The 20,589-nt window shown below is 48.3% G+C and overlaps 2 protein-coding genes across 28 annotated transcripts in view; one reads left to right on the top strand and one right to left on the bottom strand.

The window, feature by feature from the left end:
* Positions 1-8,895, top strand: part of MAP7D3 (MAP7 domain containing 3) — a 34,060-nt gene extending 25,165 nt beyond the window's left edge. Inside the window, exons 11-17 of the mRNA XM_051827582.2 lie at positions 433-580; positions 2,260-2,361; positions 3,387-3,440; positions 4,450-4,558; positions 5,594-5,774; positions 6,707-6,981; positions 7,528-8,895. Coding sequence (XP_051683542.2) covers positions 433-580; positions 2,260-2,361; positions 3,387-3,440; positions 4,450-4,558; positions 5,594-5,774; positions 6,707-6,981; positions 7,528-7,535 — 877 coding nt within the window. The 3' untranslated portion in view covers positions 7,536-8,895. The remainder of the gene's footprint in view (positions 1-432; positions 581-2,259; positions 2,362-3,386; positions 3,441-4,449; positions 4,559-5,593; positions 5,775-6,706; positions 6,982-7,527) is intronic.
* A 5,506-nt stretch (positions 8,896-14,401) lies between these two features.
* The window catches only part of FHL1 (four and a half LIM domains 1), a 71,166-nt gene continuing 64,978 nt past the window's right edge, over positions 14,402-20,589 (bottom strand). For 12 of the 27 annotated variants that reach the window (XM_070066941.1, XM_070066933.1, XM_070066936.1 and 9 more), the window contains 5 exons: positions 19,228-19,409; positions 18,736-18,910; positions 17,967-18,136; positions 17,291-17,477; positions 14,402-15,947 (listed from right to left, as the gene is read on the bottom strand). In XM_070066941.1, coding sequence (XP_069923042.1) covers positions 15,793-15,947; positions 17,291-17,477; positions 17,967-18,136; positions 18,736-18,910; positions 19,228-19,383 — 843 coding nt within the window. In that variant the 5' untranslated portion in view covers positions 19,384-19,409 and the 3' untranslated portion in view covers positions 14,402-15,792. Of the gene's footprint in view, positions 15,948-16,393; positions 16,594-17,290; positions 17,478-17,966; positions 18,137-18,735; positions 18,911-19,227; positions 19,410-20,589 lie in introns of all 27 variants that reach the window. The other 15 variants (XM_051827583.2, XM_051827585.2, XM_070066934.1 and 12 more) reach the window with 2 other exon arrangements.

Below are 20,589 nucleotides of genomic sequence, written 5' to 3'. Positions count from 1 at the left end.
TGTGTTCATCACTTCCTGTAAACAGAGCTGGCTTAGTGTTTGAGAGCACTACTTGAGCACCACCAGACCCTCTAAATGACACTGGGTATGAGTATGTGTCAGTAAGGCCTGTTAAAGGGTCTCCTGTCTCTAAAACAGTTAAGGAGTGATTATATCTATAGTGTATGTGTGCATGTGTATGTGTGTTTTTTGTTAAATGCAAAGTAATCCACTACTTGATTCAAATATTATTCTATTCCCTTTCCCCATTTAAAAAGGTTAAACTGTTTAAATCTTGTATAGTAACAACGTAAAAAAAGCAGTTATTCTGATGTGAATGTCAGTTGCATTACAATACGCAGGCTGTTTCACTATAAAAGCTCAGGTACTGTACTACCAACTCTGTATGGTGTCAACCAAGACATTTACTAACAGTTATTTAAATACTCTCAGTACTGTTAGAAAAGCAAAAGACATAACAAAGAAAATGATTGAAGACCAAGCACAAGAAGTCTCAAAGACTGATGATGAGAATCTGCAACAGGAGCTTGAAAAGAAAAAAGCATCTGCACATCAAAAAGATCAGGAGACCCTGCCACAGGTTTGCTGGTTTGATGCTTAATCAGGGGATAAGAACCAGGTTATAAAATGTAGTTGGAATCCAAATCAGAAAATCTGTGTTTTGAGGAAAAAAGTAAACAGATGCACTGTTCTCTGGCCACATTTTTACATCACAGTCTCACCATTGCCCACCATCACTGCTGGTCACTTCAGCCACCAAGGGCAAAATCCCAAAATATTCTCCAAGGGAAAACAGAAAGCAGAACACAGCAAATTAGATTAACAGTCACTTAGTTTGGAATCCAACTTGCTTGCAAAGATCAAAGGTCCCAGGTCAGCTTTCCCCATCTTGCATTCCGTGGTGCCCCACACACAACACTCACACCTGCTCTTCACAACCCCCATGAACAGATGAGGACATAAACCCTTATGAATACCTTTAAAAGCTTAAAATCCTCGAATTCAACAATAAAATGCCTCCCCCATCTAAATCCCGATCAATGGGGAAGTAAATCCCCTAAGTGAGCTCTGCCTATACTCACTGTGAGTTATGACCATAGCACAATTTATATTCCCTTCGCAAAAATCGGTTGCATGTTCCATTAATGCAGGCACCTGCATTCCTCAGGAGAGTGCCTTTAAGAATCTTTTCACGGATCTGGCACTGTGGCATACTGGTAAAGCTGCTGCCTGCAGCGCCAACATCCCATATGGGCAGCCAGCTGCTTTACTTCCAATCCAGCTCCCTGCTGATGCACCTGGGAAAGCAGTGGAAAATGGCCCAAGGGCTTGGGCTCCTGCATGCACGTTGAATTCGAGGATTTTAAGCTTTTAGAGGTATTCATAAGGGTTTATGTCCTCATCTGTTTCCTGGAAGAAGCTTCTGGCTCCTGGCTTCGACCTGCCCCAGACCTAGCCATTGTGGCCATTTGGGAAGTGAACCAGTAGTTGGAAGATCTCTCCTGTCTCTGTCTCTTTCTATGCCTCTCCCTCTCTGTAACTCTGCCTTTCAAATATTAAAAAAAAAATCCTCTGAGTGTTTTTGAGATGTAGGATTTTAGCTCCTTTTGCTATGTTAGTGGATAGTGCCATAGTCACTTAAAGACTTTTTTTAAAAAAAAGATTTTTATTTATTTATTTGAGAGGTAGAGTTACAGACAGTGAGAGGGAGAGACAGAGAGAGAGAGGTCTTCCATCCGCTGATTCACTCCCCAAATGGCCGCAACGGCTGGAGCTGCACCGATCCGAAGCCAGGAACCAGGAGCTTCCTCCGGTCTCCCACGCAGGTGCAGGGGTCCAAGCACTTGGGCCATCTTCCACAGCTTTCCCAGACCATAGCAGAGAGCTGGATCAGAAGAGGAGCAGCCAGGACCAGAACCGGTGTCCATATGGGATGCCAGCACTTCAGGCAGAGGCTTAACCTACTGCGCCATGGTGCTGGCCCCTCACTTAAAGACTTTTAAAGTAAGGTGGTCCTGATATTCATAATGATAACCTTGAGATCCTAAGCCTTCCAGATATCATTTAGCCTGGTTTTTTGCGTTCCAAGTAATGAAAACTGCTAATCAGTGAATTGGTCACATACATAGGGACCCTTAATAAAAGGTTACATTGTTTTGATGTTCTAGATAACATAATACTGTGTCACTTTTTCAACTAGTGTTCTCTGATGTCACTCAGCTATACTGAGATTAAACTATTTTCATGCAAATTTTCTAGAAGGGGGCAATCAGAATAAAAGCTCAAGAAGCTGACAATCGTAAAAAGGAACATGAGAGAATTATTCTGCAGAACTTACAAGAAAGACTGGAGAGAAAAAAGGTACTCGCTCTCTGCTTTACGAGGTTTGACTTCTGTTTAAAACAGTGTTGGGCACGTTATATCCCAGTATGTTTGGGGAAATCCCAAATTCAGTAGATGCCAGCCCCTAGTGCTTTCCCCACTGCACTCTTCTTCCTTGGCCAAGGAGCTGACCTCTCCTGCGTACGGGGGCTTTTTTCTTCCTGACCATACTCTTCCCTCATGGACCCTTGGTGGCCATCACAGCAAACGTCTCGATACATCAGACCCCTAGAAGCAAAGCTCCTTTTGTGGGCAGAGGTATTCCGGTCCTGGGAGGGGTTGCTGGGAGGTAGAGTGTTTTCTAAACTGAGCTGAAAATGGCAGCAGCTTCTTGGGAAGAAGCAGAAAGTGCAGGTGTCTCTGAGAAGCCAAGTTGCTTTGCAAAGTGGGGCCACACACATTGCACAGCTCACCTGGCTCATCTGGGGGCCCGGGTGCAGGCTTAGGCAGCAGGAGGCTCCTCTGTCAGTAGGGCCGTTACTGTGAGCAGGCCGGAGAGTGCTGCCCTCCTCAGCTCTGGGAAAAGAAGCATGTGCAGTTGGGGACAGTTCTTACCCCTTGCCAGGACACAGCCCTCCTCAGCCTCCTGTCTTTTCATTTTAGACAGTATGGCTTCCCTGAGGTGCATTATTTTCATTAACATCAGCTTCAGGGATGGTCTGTTAGACTAGAACCGTGTTTGGCCTCTAATTGGTTTGCAGTAGTATGTGCTTAGTCTAAGTAATGGATTTCCACATCCATGCAATTAGGATTAAGACGATGTTGTTTCCATATCTCTGTTATCATAAGAAAAACAGCTGTCATCGTTCCAAGCATTTTCTAGCAGAAAGGGGGATCTGAATAGGGACCCCACCCACCCAAGGCTTTTTGCTGGTAAAATCTGTGGTTTGGGAGCAACTGCTGACATTGTCTACCGTGTGAAATGGAGGGAATGAACTCTGCAGGATCGCTGTTTGGCTTTTAACTCGTTTTCATGCTTGCATTTTTATTTGTCATTTAAATAGAGAATTGAGGAAATAATGAAGCGGACACGAAAGACAGATGCGACTACCTCAAAGGTGATGTGTGTACTCTTGCCAGCAGTCTTGCACAATTCCTGTCGCTTCACATTCTTGCCAGCTGTTGCATTTTGACCAATCTGTTCTCGAAAAAGCAGGTTTTCCTATCTTTCTTCTTAAGCTTGCCTGTTTTCTCTTGGGCAAAATACTTCTTTCAGTCTTTGACCCCAAATTTTGGTCAGCTTGCCTTTTTCTTACTTGAAGTTCTTTCACTGTTCTAGCTATCACTTCGTTTTTGATTCTGTGTCGTAGACATCTGCTCCGAGCCTATGACTTGTGTTTTTGTATCTTCTGCTGGATTGGAGCACCTGACTTCACTGATGTTGAAGTTAGCAATATTTTCTGATGACTAAGGAGGTCAGGTGCCTTCATACTTACTTACTGGCCATTTGGCCAGCTGCTCTGGTGAAGTGCCTTTTCCTAGTTTATCACCTGCCTTTTTCTCACTGATTTGTAGGGGTTTTTCCCCTCTCTGCTTAGGAGGCCTATGGATGCATGTACTGAAGGTATCTCCGCTCACACTGTAGTATGCCTCACTCTCTTAATGTCTTTTGTTGAGCCAGAGTTCTCCATTTTGACAAACTCAAATTCACCAGCCCCCCTTTGTTTTGTCCCTATGACAAGTGCCTTTTGGGTCTGTTTCATAACCCTTTGCTTGCCCCAGTGCTGGGTCTTCTGACAGAGCATGTGCATTCAAGGCCTTTGTCCTCCGAATTCTATGTGTTCTTGACATGCTCTGCTCCCCAGCTATCCTGTGCTGCCTAGCTAGTGTCCCAGTTGTGCTCATTCCTATCATTAAGCAGCATGCGAATTTAGAAGTGTCAGTTTTGAAAAGTGCTGGGGGTCACTCTGCTACAGTTCCTAGGGCCAGTTAAAGAGGTGAACTTTTCTTTAACTTTCAATTGAAATGAGAAAAGTGAGCTGTCAATCCAGCCTTGAAGTTAGACTTCTTTGAAATTCCAGACCAGAACGATAGAGGTATGATTACAGTTTTCTGTTCTGCTCACAGGCTGCAGAAGCATCTGGCAATGATACATATGAGGAGGACGAGGCTGACGATGAGGACACAACGGCAAGCGAAAGTGAAAAGGATTCCTCGGATTCGCTGTTTCCACCAGGTTTGCTTGCTCCCAGTGGTTCTGTTAGTCACCATGCAGGAGCCATACTGTCTCCATTCACGTAGAGAAGTTCCTCTGCTTCTGTGCTGTGTGGTTTTGGCCTGGTCACCAAACCCCTCTGTACTGGTTTCCCATATGACACAGTGGAAGCTTATGTCTTCTTCCTAGGGAGGGCATGAGATTTCAGTGAGATCAATGTGTGCATTGCTAAGAATCATGCCAGCTGCAGTTGCTAAGAGACTCTAAGTGGCAGCTCTTTCTCAGTTGACTATAAGGATTGCTGGTACTTCACAACTCAGGGCCTCATAAGTCATCAGTGATTGACCACAGGTGGAAATCTCCTTTCCACTTCATTAAGAAAAACTGAAATGATGTCACAATGTAGGTGCCCTCTGAAACATATCACTGACTCCCTTATGAGTGGGAACCACTTAAGCACAGCAGTGGTTGGCATTTGAGAAAACACCATGTTTATCCTGCAAATGGATACTGAACAGCTCAATCAGGTGCTCTAGCAGGTGCTGGGGAAGCCAGGGTGGAAAGCCATGGCCCTCAGCTTCTAGGAGCCACAGCTGCAGGGAGGCAGATGTAGGAGCAAACAGTGACACTGCCACAGGATGACTTGGTTCAAAGAAGTTTGGTCCAAATGCAATGAGAACAGCAACAGGAGCCCCTGGGTCGACCTCAGGGCACAGAGAAAAGCTGAAGTTAGCAGGCAGGAGCGGCTCAATGATTAATTGGGGAGAGGGTGACAAGCATGGAACAGTCCTGCCCTCTGACCCATCAGGCTTCTCAGGCAATGGTAACACTGTCATGCTTAGAGTGTGTTTGCAGGACAGTGGCCCAGGCCATGGCTTGGGAACATGAAGCCACGGGGGGCGCTGAGCCTGCTGCCCCACAGTGCTGCTGCCAGACCAGCCTTTACCCTCCCCCAACTCGTCAGGCTCACAGCCTCTGCTTTACCATGTATTTCTGGTTGAAAGTTCAACTTGAATTCTGTTCCTTTTCCCCCTTTCGCCATTCTAAATGGCCAAGGTTCATCTAACAAGCTCAGAATGGCTTTCCGAAAGCCAAAGAAAATGACTCAACAGCTGGTGTTTTTGAAGGACAGTCCTGAACTAATCTATAAAGAAACAAACATATCTGTTAATGGTGGTATCAGCAGTGTCATACCAAAAAGCAAGAAAGACCACTTAACTCAAGGAAAAAGCTGTAGGTGAGTCACTCAGCATGCTGACCCAACTACACTTGCTGGGATTATGATTGGCCTTTGTAGAGTGCTGAATGATATTACCCATTGAGCTCTTGGTTTGTCTGTACCAAGCACTTGACCTAACAGAAACAAATGAATCCCCACAGCAGCCTTGCTAGGTAAGAAGCATCATGTCCATTCTTACAGAGAAACTGCGGTACAGAGGCCAAGGGCCTTGTTTGTCCAGTGTCCCGCTCTTCAGTGGCAGAGCCCAAATTCAAACCCAGATGCATCTGACTCCAAACTGTGCTTTTGTTCAGACTGGTTAATATCTCATAAACCGGGGAGGGGATGCTTATTAAGTGAGTACTATATACCAGGCATTTTACATTGCCTGTTTTAATTCTCCTGGAAACAATGAACTTGACAGTAATGTGCTCATCTTACATGAGGGCAAGCAGGGCCCAAGGTTACCTTGGGAGAGCAGGAAGAGAGTCTTGGAAGTCACTCCGCCCCCCCCCCCCCCGCCCCGGAGGGCTGCCTGAAAAGACATCAACCTGCAAGGCCCATGGGAAAAACAGGTCTGCTGAGCGGCTTAGTGGTGGTGTGGAAAGAACATGAGAGCTACAAAATTTGCTCTGCTTCTGTAACTGCACCCTACTCAGTGTCTTTGAGCAGCTTGAAGGAGGGAGACAGGCCCCCCAGAGCCCTGCATGTTAGCGCCTCCTAGTCCCTGGTGCTCTCATGGCACCCTTAGGCCTTCTAGAATATAATTTGAAACCCAGTGTGTCCTGTGATCTCTAAGGTTCCTTCCAGCCTTCCCCTTCTCTCATACAAATGTTCATTTGTTTCCATGGCATTTCTTAGAAGTGAATTCAAAGATAAAGCTTCTTTCATGACTGAACCTTGGTCTTGGAATAATCAGAACTGTAACCAAATGTCTTTTGTTTTTCCAGACCATCCAAAAAAAGAGCATCCACACATAGAGCAAAAACCGGGAAAGCACATGAAACCAACACCACCTCCAGATCCACTCCATGCCTCAAACCCAACCAAGAACTGGGCTGCAGCACTGTTGTTGACCTAAGTCACAATACCAAATCGCCTGTCACAAATATCCCTCCTAAGAGCCGCAAACAAAATGCAATGGGTTCCACAACACCTGCCCAAAGACGTGAAGCACCTTCTGACGAGAAGAAAGAAAGCAAACCTGATTCTTCAGGTCATTCTGGTAAGGCTTCCTCCCACCTTCACTTTGATTGAAGGGCAATTGACCTTGAACCCTCCCTTCCTACAGTCTGTTCCGAGGACAGCCTTTGCACCATGTAACTTCGGAGCAGAGGGGGAAAGCAGTGGCAGATGTATAGGGGTGATGTAAGAGTCTCATTAAGTTAGTTTTGCTCATGTTTATGTCCTGCATTTCCTGTCAGCCATAAAAAGTTCTTTTCAAGACCCAGATTCCCTGAGCTCCTGCTCTGCCGGCTGCTTGCCCAGCACACAGATATTCTTGTAGAGCACAGGGATTAGAGTGGTGTTTGGAATTATTCTTTCAACTTGGGTTTCCAAAAACCAAAAGGCTTTCATTTTTCTTTCCTTGAGAACCTCTCTTTGAAACTAAGAGAGGTACCTAACGCCCATTTTGGAGTTGAGGAAGAGGGAGACATTTGTCAGGAAGGTGGCCTAGGGTCTCGGGCCCACCCTGAAAGGAGGCCAGGGTCATGAGACTATGGGTATGTTCTCTACTAATCTTCTTTCTTTTCTTTTCCTTTCTCATCAGATGTGTGAGCTTCGCTGGACCTGGGAAGTGAATCTTCCACCTCTCTTAGCTCAACTCCCAAGCTTGTTTCCCCAAATTTCTCTGCTCAGGAGTTAAATCTGGCAAAGCAAATGAACATTAAAAAAAAAATCCAAAGGTTGCCTTGATATATAACTCCAAAGATATTCCTATCATCTCTTGTGTACAAGCAAGAGTCTTAAGGAAAGTGTTGTCTTTATTTTCATTGAAAAATCACCAGTGCCTTTCATTCTTGTATTTGCTTACCAGCACATGTGCTGGCATGAATGTATCTCAAAGCTGCTTGCATAAAGTGGTAACTGCCAACTTTCTACAGAATCTTCCTGAAGGAAGGATTCTCTTTGAGTATATACTGGAAATCATAACATAATATTTCTTCTGTGTAATAGTGACATTAATTTTAACAACTAAAAGCTCAATCTGATCTGGTAGAAAACATAATGGATTATGTGGAATGACTCAGGATTGCTCCCAAGAGCCATGCCAGATTTCTAATATACAAGTGTCAAAGATTACAAAATAGCACCAAACATATTTTACCATGATATATGTATGTTTCTAACTCTGTCATTGTTGGTGCCAGGCATTGATGCCCACAGAGGCCAGGAGCGCTAAGAAAGCAGAGTCTTGGAACAGTCAACATCTCTCCTGTTCTTGTCAGTATTTCTTTTTGCAGTACCTAATGGAGTATCTCTGCCAAAATGTGTGTTACTTAGATAGCAGACAGCTTTGCTGTTGTCTGTGGAGCATGTTTAACTCTTCTAAATGTTCAATTTTGCAATCTTCTGTGTGTAGTCACAAGTTGTGTCCTTCATTATCTACTCAGGCTTATCTGTAACCAAAATAGACTTGCCTTTCTCTGGGCACTGGCTGAAGGTGAGTCCAGGTGTGGTGCTATTCCCCAGTACCTGTGATAAGGACACAGATGTCCACATACATAGGTACCCACATGTAGACACGCACGCACACATACACGCACGATATATATAATTCCGTAAAAATGTGGATGCACATTAATTGTCCTAATGCATTTTTGGTGTTGAATTTTGAAGAGTTTGGATCAGGCCAGTGTTCCTTTTGGCCACCAGTTTTAAATTAGTAAAGGAGAGAATTGTTCTTGGTGATTCCCTTCTTTCTGACTCAGAGAATTGTATCTTTGTTACAGGTAGAGCAAGGTGTCTTAGCTCTAAAAACTGTTTCATGTACTAGCTCTTGTTCAAATGGAGGGCAGAAACAATCGTACTAACAAATGAGTTTCTGATATTTTTCTACACAAATCTTACATATTGGAATACTTGGTTACAGCTCCCTATTAATTTGTGCTATATGAAATAAACTTTGCAGATAAAAGCAAGTTTTCATGATTAATAGCAAAAAAAAAATGTATTGGTGATATCAAGGTAACACCTATGGTTAAGCAAGCTCTGAACACAAGCAACCAGCAGGCTCAGTAAATAATCATCAGATGCTCTGAGTCCCCTCTTTCTCAAGCTGGTGAGTTGGCAGTTCTACTCCTGGCACACTAGATGTGTTTTCTGTTAATCCTGGTTACTCTTACTTGTGATGTTTCTGACTGATTGTTAAAGGCTGTCATTAAAGTATCTTTGTTGTGGAAAATGTCAGCTAGTCTAAAAGGCACCACTTTGGCCATTTTAAAGTACAGTCCACAAGATTGAGTAACCATCCCCATTGTCTGGTTCCATAGCATTATCATCACACTGAAAAGAAACCCAGTCCCCCAGCCCCTAACCTTTTAAAAATTTATTTATTATTTTTTACCATTTAAGAGTCAGAGGCAGAAATAGCCCTTATCCATGCACTAGTTCATTCAAGACAGATCTCCCATCTACTGGGTTATTCCCCAAATGCCTGCAACAGCTTGGACTAAACCAGGCCAAAACCAGGACTCAGGAATGCTGTCTAGCAGGCACCCACTCACTTGAGCCATCACTGTTGCCTCCCAGAGTCTGCATTGGTGGGAAGCTGGAGTCAGGAGGCAGAGCTGGGAATCAAACCCAGGCGCTCCAATGTGGGACATGCGGAATGGGTGCTACCATTCTCATAAGCACGAGACCCCAAAGATTCAAGTGAAACTAAGACCTGGCTGTGTCAAAAACCATGCTTTTATGATTGGAAACTAGGAGCTGGCATTGTGGTTCAGTGGGTTGAGCCTCAGCCCACGATGCCAGCATCCCATATGGGTGCTGCTTTGAGTCCTGACAGCTCCAGTTCCCATTCAGCTCCTTAATGCACCTGGGGAAGCAGCAGAAGATGGTCAAGTTCTTTGGGACCCTGCCAGGCACGTGGGAGACCCAGACAAGATTTCCAGGCCCCTGGCTTCAGCCTGGCCTCGCCCATGCCATTGCGGCCTTTTAGGGAGTGAACCAGCAGATAGAAGACCTCTCTCTCTCTCTCTAATTCTGCCTTTCAAATAAATGGATAAACCTCTTTTTTAAAAAAAAGATTGGAAACTAAACATTTATAGGCCGATGACTGTGTTTTTTTTTTTTTTCATGAAGAGATGTGCATATAAAAGAACACACTAATTGCCTGAGCACACAAAGACTTTAAAAGTAAGTACCAGGGCAAGTGTTGTGGCACAGCGGGTTAAACCGCTGATGGCATCCTCTATGAGTGCTGTTTGAGTCCTAGCTGTGCCATTTATTTTTTTTCTTCTTCTTTTAAAAGATCTCTTTTTTAAAAAAAGATTTATTTATTTATTTGAAAGAGTTACAACTAGAGAAAAGGAGAGAGAGAGAGAGAGAGGTCTTCCATCTGCTGGTTCACTTCCCAATTGGCCACAACGGCCGGAGCTGTGCCAATCCAAAGCCGGGAGCCAAGAGCTTCTTCTGGGTCTCCCACATGGGTGCAGGGACCCAAGTACTTGAACCATCTTCTACTGCTTTCCCAGGCCACAGCAGAGAGCTGGTTCAGAAGTGGAGTAGCTGGGTCTTGAACCGTCACCCATATGGGATGCCAGCACTTCAGGTGGCAGCTTTACCCACTACACCACAGTGCCAGCCCCAAAATATCTCTTTTTTAAAAAAAAAAGATTATTTATTCTAAAGGCAGAGTACAGAGAGAGAGAGAAGGAGAGACACAGAGAGGGAAATCTCCCATCCACTGGTTCACTTCCCAAATGGCCACAACGGCATGGGCTGGGCCAGGCCAAAGCCAGGAGACAGCAGATTCATCCAGGTCTCGCATGTGGGTTCAGGGGCCCAAGCACATGAATCATCTTCTTCCATGTTCCCTGGCACATTAGCAGCGAGCAGTTTCGGAAGTGGAGCAGCCAGGACTCGATCCAGTGCTCACATGGGATGCCACCTTTGCAGGCAGTGGCTTAAGCCATTTGCACCACAGTGTCAGCCCCAGCTGCTCTGTTGCTGATTCAGCTTCCTACTAATGTGCCTTGGAAAGCAGCAGAGGCTCCCCTGCCACCCATATGGGAGATCTAGATGGAGTTCCTGCCTCCTGGGTACAGCTTGACCCAGCCATGTCCTTTACAGCCATTTGGGTGGTGAACTAGCAGATGGAAGATCAATCTCTCTTCCACCCTCTTCTCCTTCTCCATCTGTCACTCTTTCAAATAAATATTTTTTTTAAGAAGCAACACAACTTTTCAAAGGGCTAGGGGAGGAGCAGACATTTAGCCTAGCAGTTAACCCACATCAGATGACTGGGTTCAATTCCCACCTCTAGTATCTGACTCTAGCTTCTCACCAGGAGGTAACAGTGATGGTTCAAGTGATTAGATTCCTGCCACCCACTGAGCATTCCAAAGTATTCCATATACTCTGGACATATTCTGTTCGTGTTAGTCATACCACCTCCTATGCCTCATCTCCAGAAAGTCTTCACTACCAAGGCTAGCACCAGGTGCTGTGGTTCCATCTACTGGAGCTGTTACAGCAGGAGGTTCCTGTTTACAACTCCAAGGTGACGGACACTGACCTAGCCTTCCCCTTCTCCCGGGACATGCTGGTCCCCTCATGTCTCCCTTCCTCTTTGGATAGCCTTTCAGTGTTCTCTCCCCTGAGGCACATATCCTTGGCCACTACCAGTAGCTACTGCAGATTATCATGTTGCCTATGACTATGTCATCAGGGACACTGAGTTAACAGTGCTAGGAAGCTGTTAACAGCTTCAACCACTAGAAACCACAATGCAGTGGGGAGTGCCATGAAAATGCTAGACAGGATCCTGAAGATTTGAATCCTAAACAAGATGGCTGCTAGCTTGCTATGCATGACTTTGCAAGTCTCCCCTCTCTGAGCCCTGCTCCTATCTGGCAAGTGTGGGGCTGTACTACAGCCTCCACGGGCCCTATCAGTTCCGCAATGGCACTGCAGTCTGCACTCACATTGTGGCTGCAGCCAGAAGATTAGGAGGCATGAAACAGCAGGCAGTGCTGTGGTCAATTCCCTATGTCACTGCCCAGCAGCCTCATTACCTTCTGTCTCCCTCCCCAGGCAGTCTAGTTAGTTTTCCAAGTGGGCCCTAGCCACTCATCTAATTCCAGCTCGTGCAACAGTTGTTCAAATCGTAGTTAGGTTCCCACCTGTGATAGGCCAGGCACTTTAGAGGCATCATTCTATGGGTGTTGGTTTCTCCCTAGAACACTGTGATTTATGAAGACTGGCATCAGCTCTAGGCCACACAACTGGAGAGAGTCAGAGCTGGAATTCAGACCCAAGCCTGGCCCTTCAACCTGATTCCCCACTCTGCTTGGGGAGTGGAAATAGTGTCCAGTGGCTGGTCGAGTAGGCCTGAGACACTGGAGCAGTGTCATTGGTGCTGGGGCTAAAACCACTGTTGAGCACTTGTATTGGGTGCCAGCTACCCTACTAAGCACTTAGATGATCATGGCATCTGTGTGTGGGTCTACAAGGCAGGAACTTCAAGTCTCATAGGTGAAGAACCAAGCTCAAAGAGGCTACAGTAACTTGCCCACCCTCTCTTACTAGCATAGCCAGGGCAGCCAGGATTTGAGCCCCAGGCAGTCTTGTTCCAGAACCCCCTCTGTTGAGCCAAAGTCATTATGTTCTTGAGATCCTGGTCTCTGTCCTTACGAGGGAGAAAATGTCTGCTGACAATTTGCTAACTAGAAATGCTCCTGCATTCCCCTGAGCCTTATGGCTGGCCCTCTTAAAACCATGTATTCAATAAACACAAGTGCTTCCTAAACACCGAGCTCTTATGTGGTATTTTCCTCACAGTGATGCACTCTTTCTATGACAACACAGTGTCACAAGGGGTGGGCTGGAGGTGTGCCAGGGAGTGATGTCAAGCAAGCTCTCTCAACTCTCATTCTCATCTGAAATACAGGGACAGCAGTGCCAGCATTGGCTGTGAAGATGAGAACTAGTGTGTGTGAGACGCAAAGGCAGGCATCAGGGTGCGAGTATGGAGCCAGAGGTGGGACGGGGACTTGGAGGCAGGTAGTGCAGCTTTCCCTCAGCACAGCTCTGGCCAGCAGCTCGGGTTTTGCAGGCCAAATGGGATAAAAGGGCCAAGGGGTAACGGGCATGATGTGGGAATAGAACGGTTGAAGGGCTAGAGCACAGGACCTAGGGAGATGAGGAGCGATGAGGAGGGATGCGAGGGTGGGAAGAGGCTGAGAAAGAATTCCAGCACTCAGCAGCTGGAGGTCACAGAAGTCTTGCTGTGGGAGGGAGGAGTCCGAGCTCTGGGAAGGGAAGACCTGTTTGTAAGCTGACAAGGCCCAGGGCTTGGCCAAAGTGTTGTGAGCAGAGATGGAGGGCCCAGGGAGCAGCTGGGCCAGGTGCTGAGGGCCTCCTCATCCCAGGCCTGAGCCCTCTTGGCACCTCTCCTTGCTGTGGTCTCAGGAACACAGAGGGAAGCTGCTCTCAACTCCCTAATTCACCTCTGTGGTCCCTGGGCCTCAGATAGCTAGATCCACTTTCTTCATTGGTTTAAGGCTTTTCAGGCTAATTCCTCCAGGGAAACACACAAGAGGATGATCCACAATCTGAAATACCCCCGCTCCCATTTTTTGCCAAGAAGCTGTGAATTAATTCTTAGCTGGCTAATGTTAGCTCCAAAGGGGTCCTGCGCTTTGCTCTCATTACCCTGTGCATGGGGCCCATCAAAGCCAACATCCCCTCCTCCCTCCCATGCCTTTAGCTGAAAGGCATCGGCGGAAGCCTTACAGAGCCTCCAGTGAAAGGAGAGTTTGCCAGTCTCCTATCACACTGGGCTCCCTGTGCCATCCAGAAATGACCACATGAGTGTGACTGAGGTGGGTGACCCCCGCTCATGAGCCTCAGAGGTTAAACATTGCTGCTGGTGTGGGGCCTTGAGCTAGAAGCAGTGGCAGCTGGGGAGCCACGATGCCAGGCCAGCCTCCTCCTCCACCCGTGCCACCCCAGCCCTCAGCCCTAATTGAAGGGCAAGGGCACAAATGGGTAGTCTCCCCACAAGTTCCCCCACAAGGAGGAACACGGGCCTGCTCAAGGCCACGCGATGGCAGTTGAAGGTATGGCCGTGTTCGGCGTGGATCCTGCACACTCCAGAGGGCGACTTCTCTTCCAAGGAGAGGAGATTCCCTCCCTGCTCTCCGGCAGCCCGGCCAGGAAAGTTCATGCTTTTTTTGTAAGGGGGCGTGAAAATCTGGGAGATGGAGGTGGGTTCAGAGTACTTTCAGGGTCTTGTTTTTTCCCATTGGATCACAGCAATGTTCCAGTTGTGTTCGGTTGATTAGCCCTATGCTGCATGCAATGGCACTGAGGCTAGAAGATCCTCGTGAACTATGGAGAAGTGGCATTGTGGTGTGTGGGTCAAAAGCCTCACCTTTAGCCATTGCCCTGGACGGGAATAAAGGACAGGAGGCGAGTTAGTCATATGCTGCTTTATTTGTCAGGATACACGGAAAACATTAGATGATAACAGCCAATGACAGAATGGCGCGATGAGGCATCAGCTTCTCTACACACTCCTACGAGAATGTGAATATGCATTGTCGTTACATGTTTATTTCTGATATTGTCTCATTACACTATGTAAGATAGAATGTGGAATACAGTAAGGAGGCGTTCCTGCATTCAGGGAAGTGGTAGGTGGAAATCCGGTTCCGCCCGTGAGGACGCTGGCCTCTCCACTCCCCCAGAGATCCAGCTAAGCTCTTGAGGAAAAGTCCTAGGAATCACAAAAGCAGGGACTTTGCAGTCCTCTTTAACACACGGACAAAGAGCAGACAACTACTATGTTACAAGGGAATCAAACGCATCACATCCATATTACATCCATGTTGACATCAGTTGTGGCGCCTGCTCAGCTACCCCGCCTGCGCCACCTTGGCGCTTACTTCTGTAGGGTGAATGTCAAAGCTGCAGGAGCGCGTGAGGGGGCTAAGATATTTTTCATGCAACTTTTCAAACCCATACTCTAGTTTGCTATCCATTAAAACGAAAAAAAAAATTAGTTAAAAAAAATGAAAAGGGCAGCAGGGTTAGTATCATTAAGCTTCCAGAAGTATTCAGCGTCACGGCGCTGCTCTGAAACAGGCTCGTTTTCTCAGATCTGCCTGCACCTCCCAAATCACCTGCACATCCCAGGCTTTAAAGTAGGAACGCTCAGCAAACATTGCCCCCGCGGGCCAATCAAAGGTTAGTGTAGGGGGAAACGGTCAGTTGGGAATTACAGCTAAGTTCAATTGTTAAATGCTCTGGAAATTCATATTCGTCATCTGAAAGCACAAAAGAACAGAAAGGGAGGTAAGAGTTTTGCTGAGGAAGTGAAACCATGCATTTCCGCTAGTTCTCTTTCTGCTCCCGTCAGAGGGTGAGCAGTGAGTTGGAGCAGCTGCTGCAACTCTGCCATGTCAGGTCGCATGACTACCGGGGTGCCCGGCTGAGCCCGGACAGGCATCTCCGCAGGGGCTTTAGCGCGTATGCTTCTTGCTTACATCACTAAGCGGCTAAATGGTTATTAGCACTGTTCTGCTCTATGATAAACATGCAGAAGAGTCAATCTAGCTAACGTGTTTTCTAATGGCAGCTGGCGCGAAATGAACTTTGCTGCACCGTTTGCTTCTTGCTAAATCCTAGTGTGATCACGATGTGCCTTTATTGGAGAAACACTACTGTAAAATGGCAGAAAAGACAGAAGGAGCAACTTCAAACAGGTGGAAGGCCACTCTTTCCCTATTGATGGTGTAGGGCAGAGTGCAAGGACACAAAGAACATGATTCAACTTCCATTTTACAGCACAGGAGCCCCTGGCAAGTTACAGCTTTTTGGCACAGTCGGGGCAGTACACTTGCTCCTGGTGAAAGACAAAGCGCTTGTTGGCCAGATTCACGGAGCATTTTTTGCAGTGGAAGCAGTAGTCGTGCCAGGATTGTCCTTCATAGGCCACCACACTGGCGCCTTTACCAAACCCTGTGGAAAAACAAAAGAGAACAAGAGAGACAGCTGCATGAATCAAGGTGAGGAAGCCGCGACTGCGAGAGATAAAAGGACGACTTGCCCCCGTCGCAGAGCCGCAAGCACACAGAGCCAGTGTCTGCCCAGCTCCCAGCAACCGCCCCCCCAACTCCACCGCGCACTGTCCCCCATGCCGCTACACCGCCGCTGTCCCCCGCGCCGCCACTGTCCCCCATGCCGCCGCCGCAACCCTGCTACGGCTCCCCAGGACCTGAGAAGATGCCGGAGCTCAGCCAAAGGCTTCCCTGATTTAAAAAACCCACGTTCCCACGCCACCACTATCGCCCTAAGTCGCGCACGGACCTCCCAGCATAACCAGTTTCTTTGATTTAGGTCAGGGCCATGGCATCAAAGTGGCCACCAGGAGGCAAACTTGGGCTGTTTGTAGGGTGTGCACTTACCGGGCCTCGAGGAGCTGCTAAGCTTCGATTTTTTCTATAAAGAACCACCACCCACGAGGGACAAGTCCTCTCTCCACCCGGATGCCTGCCCCGGAGGTTGGCGCTGGGAAACAGGGTGAGAGGCAAGCGTTTCCCGTGGCACACTGGGGGCTTCCTAGCTTTAGAGACTGGGTGGCTCACTCTTGACACAGTCCTTTTCCCTGAGGATGGCAAAAGTCTTCTCAAATGTACATTTCAAGGCTCCCCGGGGGAGATGGGAACATTGGAGGCAGGGGAAAGGGCCCAGGGCACGTGGATCGCGGCCGCGAGATGAGGAATGAAGTGATTAGCTTTGTTTCTGATCGCAAAAACAAAAAAAATTAAAAAAAAAACCCTGCCAACAGGCACCCCTGAGCTAGCCCTTCAGCTACGGGGTGTTAGAATCCCAGGTTATGGCTCCCCAGCCTGGCCCTCCCCCTCCCCCCTCCTCCAACCCTTCCTCCTCCCCTTCTCTCCCCCCACTCCCTCTCCTCAAAAATCTCCTCCCCCTGAACCCACCCCTCTGAATCCTCCACTCCCAACCAGCAATCCTCCCCATCCCACCTCCAGTCTTTCCCCACCCCCACCCCCACCCCCACACAGTGCACTGCCTGCCTGTGGCCCGATGGGTCTCAGGCTTGTGAATTCGCGGCCTTGTTAGTTAGTCAGCAGTAGTTGGGAAGTGTTCTGTATTGCGAAGGCTAACTTGGCTTGATGGGAGATCCAAACTATTTGGGGGCCTTTGGGACCACAATGACAGGGGGAGAAGGGCATTCTGTGGGGCCTTTGTGGATGAAACCGACGACATAGGAAAATGAGAGATGGTTACCATGCGCAAAACCTAGCCTGGCAGACTTAGCAAGGACTCTTTAAGCCTACCAGTGATGGGGTTCTTGCATCCAGCACACTTCTTGGCCACAAAGTTCTTGTAGCAATCCACGCAGTAATACTGGTCCTCCACAGCGGTGAAACGCTGCCCAGCCAGCTTCTTAGAGCAGGTAACACACACAAAGCAATCGGCATGCCAGGGCTGATCCTGGTAAGTGATTCCTCCAGATGTGATGGCCTAGACCAGGGAGTGTAGCACCGGATTCAGATTCAACAACCTTTCTGTTGAATGCCTACTATGTGCCAGGCACTGTGCTGGGCGCTTTGGTAGACAGTATCTCATTTAATCGCCACAACAGCCATGGGAGGCGGGGGCTATTATTATCCCCGAGTTACAGATGAAGACACTGAGGCCTGCAGGAGAGCCCCTTTGCGAGGTCACACAGCAACTGAGCAGTAGAGGCAAGCCTCTGGAGCCAGGTTGTGTGGCTCAGAGTTCTGTGCAAACCGCCCGCGCCAGCTCAGTGAGGGTGCACCCTCACAGCCCGACTGGGCCATGACACTTTGTAATCCCTACAGTCTCCTCATCTGTGAAACGAGACTAATAATAATTCCTACGTCACAGGGCTGTCGTGAGGATGGAATGGGATAGTGTGTGTGCAAGTGCTCTGCAAACTGTCAGACACTTCTCGAAACAAGTCAGCAAAGAACTCCCTGGAAAACGTACCTTGTTGCACTTCACGCAATGCTTCGCAAACTTGGTCTCGTGGCAAGTCACGCAGTAGAAGTCCTCCCCTTTAGGGAAGAAGCTTCCAGTCCCGATGACTTGCTTGCAGTTGCTGCAGGTGAAGCAGTCCTTGTGCCAGATGGTCCCCTTGTACTCCACGTTTTGATCTCCTGCAGGGGGAAACAACCAGATAGCCCCACTGACAGGCTCTGCAGGGGGCTGCATCCACTCAGCTCCCCCTCCCCCAGCCCTCCAGAGGTGAGGGGATGCAGGCCCTGCAATCAGTGGCCTCCTGCCCCCCAAGTCACCTACCCAGGTGCTACTTGCGCTACTGCCAACCCAGGATTCTGTCGTGGGCGGGGCCCCCCACAGTGTTTTAGGACAAGATGGCTGACTCCCAGTTCCCCCACCTCTACAACCCTGTGTGGATGCAGAGACTCCACGGGGAGCTGCCTGACCCACAATCACGTCCTGACCAAGCCGCATGCTCTGATCCCTTTCTACACCCAAATGAGAAAGCGCTACCTACTTTTCACTTCCTTCTCTTGCCACAGGCTGTTCTCGCCAGTGTTCTTAGTCTCCGAGTGTGTGCGTGTGTGCGAGCATATATGTGTACGCATACATATGGGCATGTATATGTGTACATATATATGCTAGAACCTCAAAGCAGCTCACAGCAAACGTTAGCCCCACTGTGACAAGCCATCCTGCATCACGTCTGCCCGCAGGGCCTCCTCCCTGGCAGCCCGGAGTGGAACGGGAACAGTACCTGCCACGATGGCCTTGAAACAGCCCTTGCACTTGGGGGAGTCCTCACGAGTGGCGCACTTGTTGCAGTAAATCTTGTTGTCCTTGGCCACAAAGGTCTCACTAGCCAAGGAGCGAAGGCACTTGGCACAGCGGAAGCAGGTGTCGTGCCAGTATCGGTTCTTATAGTGCACCTCCTGGAAACCAAGAGGAACAGGCAGACCACTGAGAGCATGGCCAGGGTCCCTGGCAGTGGCTGAATGCCTCGGGGCTGACTCCTGAGATCACACAGTCCTTTATAACTGGGAGTAGCCGGAGGTGGCTGCTCTACGTTCTAGTCCCAGCACCCCGCACCCCCACCCCGCAGAACAGCACACAAAGGCTTGAGCAATGGAAAGGGGCTGCCACAAGGCCTCAAGATGGCTGCAGTGACAAGAACTAATGACAGGCAGCTGCTGTCCTACTTGCACGGAAAGCCCAGCCTGTCCTGACTGCATGTGAGGACAACCGTTACCTTGGAGTCCGCACCAATGGGCTTGCGGCATTCTGCACAGGTGTTGGCACAGAACTTGTCAAAGCACTTCAGGCAGCAGTGGTGGCCATCCTTCTGCACGTACTTCTTCCCCTGCAAAGGGTCCCTGCAGTAGTGGCAGTCAAACTTCTCAGCCATGGTGCCTACCTTGTAGCTCGAGGGACCTGTGGGAGCAAGTGAGCAGAACAAATGACCTCCAGAAATGCTGGGGCACTCTGCCGCCTGGATTCCCAGAGGCAGCTGGGCAATGCTGTGTGTGAGGTCAACAAGTCCATGGGGTATGGGGACCAGGGCCCACTTCCCCCTGGAGCCCAGCTGGCCACCAGGTGCTAAGGCAACAGTCACTTCCTTATGACTCGTGAGAAGGAAAGTGCCTCCAAAGTCCAGTTCCCCAAGGCCCAGAGGCCAATGGCTAGTGACTCCCTGGGGAGAGAGCAGAAATCCCTGCTTGGATCTACCACTGTGCTATTTCACAAGGCGGCACAGAGGGTTACAAAGAGATTAGCTCTTGGTGTTGGCTGGACCATGGAACCACCGGACACAGATTCTGGGAGGTGCAGTTGCCGTGAGCAGCGACATGAACGAGTGGAGTGTGATGGAGCAGGCCAGAAGGGAATAATTCAGTTTCCACAGAGGAAGGGCACTGGGCAGAGGTCAAAATGGCAGTGGGAAAGCGAGCCAGGCATGCCGTCCACACCAAGCAGCTCCCCAGCATACATACTCCAGTGCTGGCAGCCTGGAAGAGGAGGCAGACACTGTGATGGCTGCCCACCATGATCCCGTGTGTGTGTGTGTGTGTGTGTGTGTGTGTGTAATGTTGGGGGAGGATTGTTAACTTCTAATGGCTTCCCTTTTCTGCTATCTACAAAAGTCTAGTCATCCAAACAAAAACTTACAGCTGAGTGTACTGTGCCAGGCACACAGGCAATCCTAATTTGTAAAGATGTTTGAATTCACTTAAAATCTGGCAGAAAAGTCTTTAATTCCAGAATGGTCTCTAAAAAGTTCTGTCCAGGAGAGTTTATTGACTTTATAAACATGGCACACTGGGCTGACACTGGCAAGTTCCACAATTGCGAGATAGCTGCCACCGTGATAGGTGCTTTTGTGACATACTAAAATCCAATCCGTCTTGGATCCACTAAGTGAGTATCCATCTATTTTATTCACTGAAGTGTTACCCTATGAGATATTTCCTGTTTTTCAAAAAAACTGCAATTTTAAGGTATCCATGGGGGAAAAATGACTTTTTAAAAAAGAGTTAAGCTGACTATTCCATGAATCCCTTCCAACTGCTTCCAACTCCCACTCCCCAGCCCGCCCGCCCCACACTGTGAAGCTAGA

This window comes from Oryctolagus cuniculus, chromosome X, assembly GCF_964237555.1.
Source record: "Oryctolagus cuniculus chromosome X, mOryCun1.1, whole genome shotgun sequence".
NCBI lineage: Eukaryota > Metazoa > Chordata > Mammalia > Lagomorpha > Leporidae > Oryctolagus > Oryctolagus cuniculus.
This window is presented reverse-complemented; position numbering and strand designations above follow the sequence as displayed.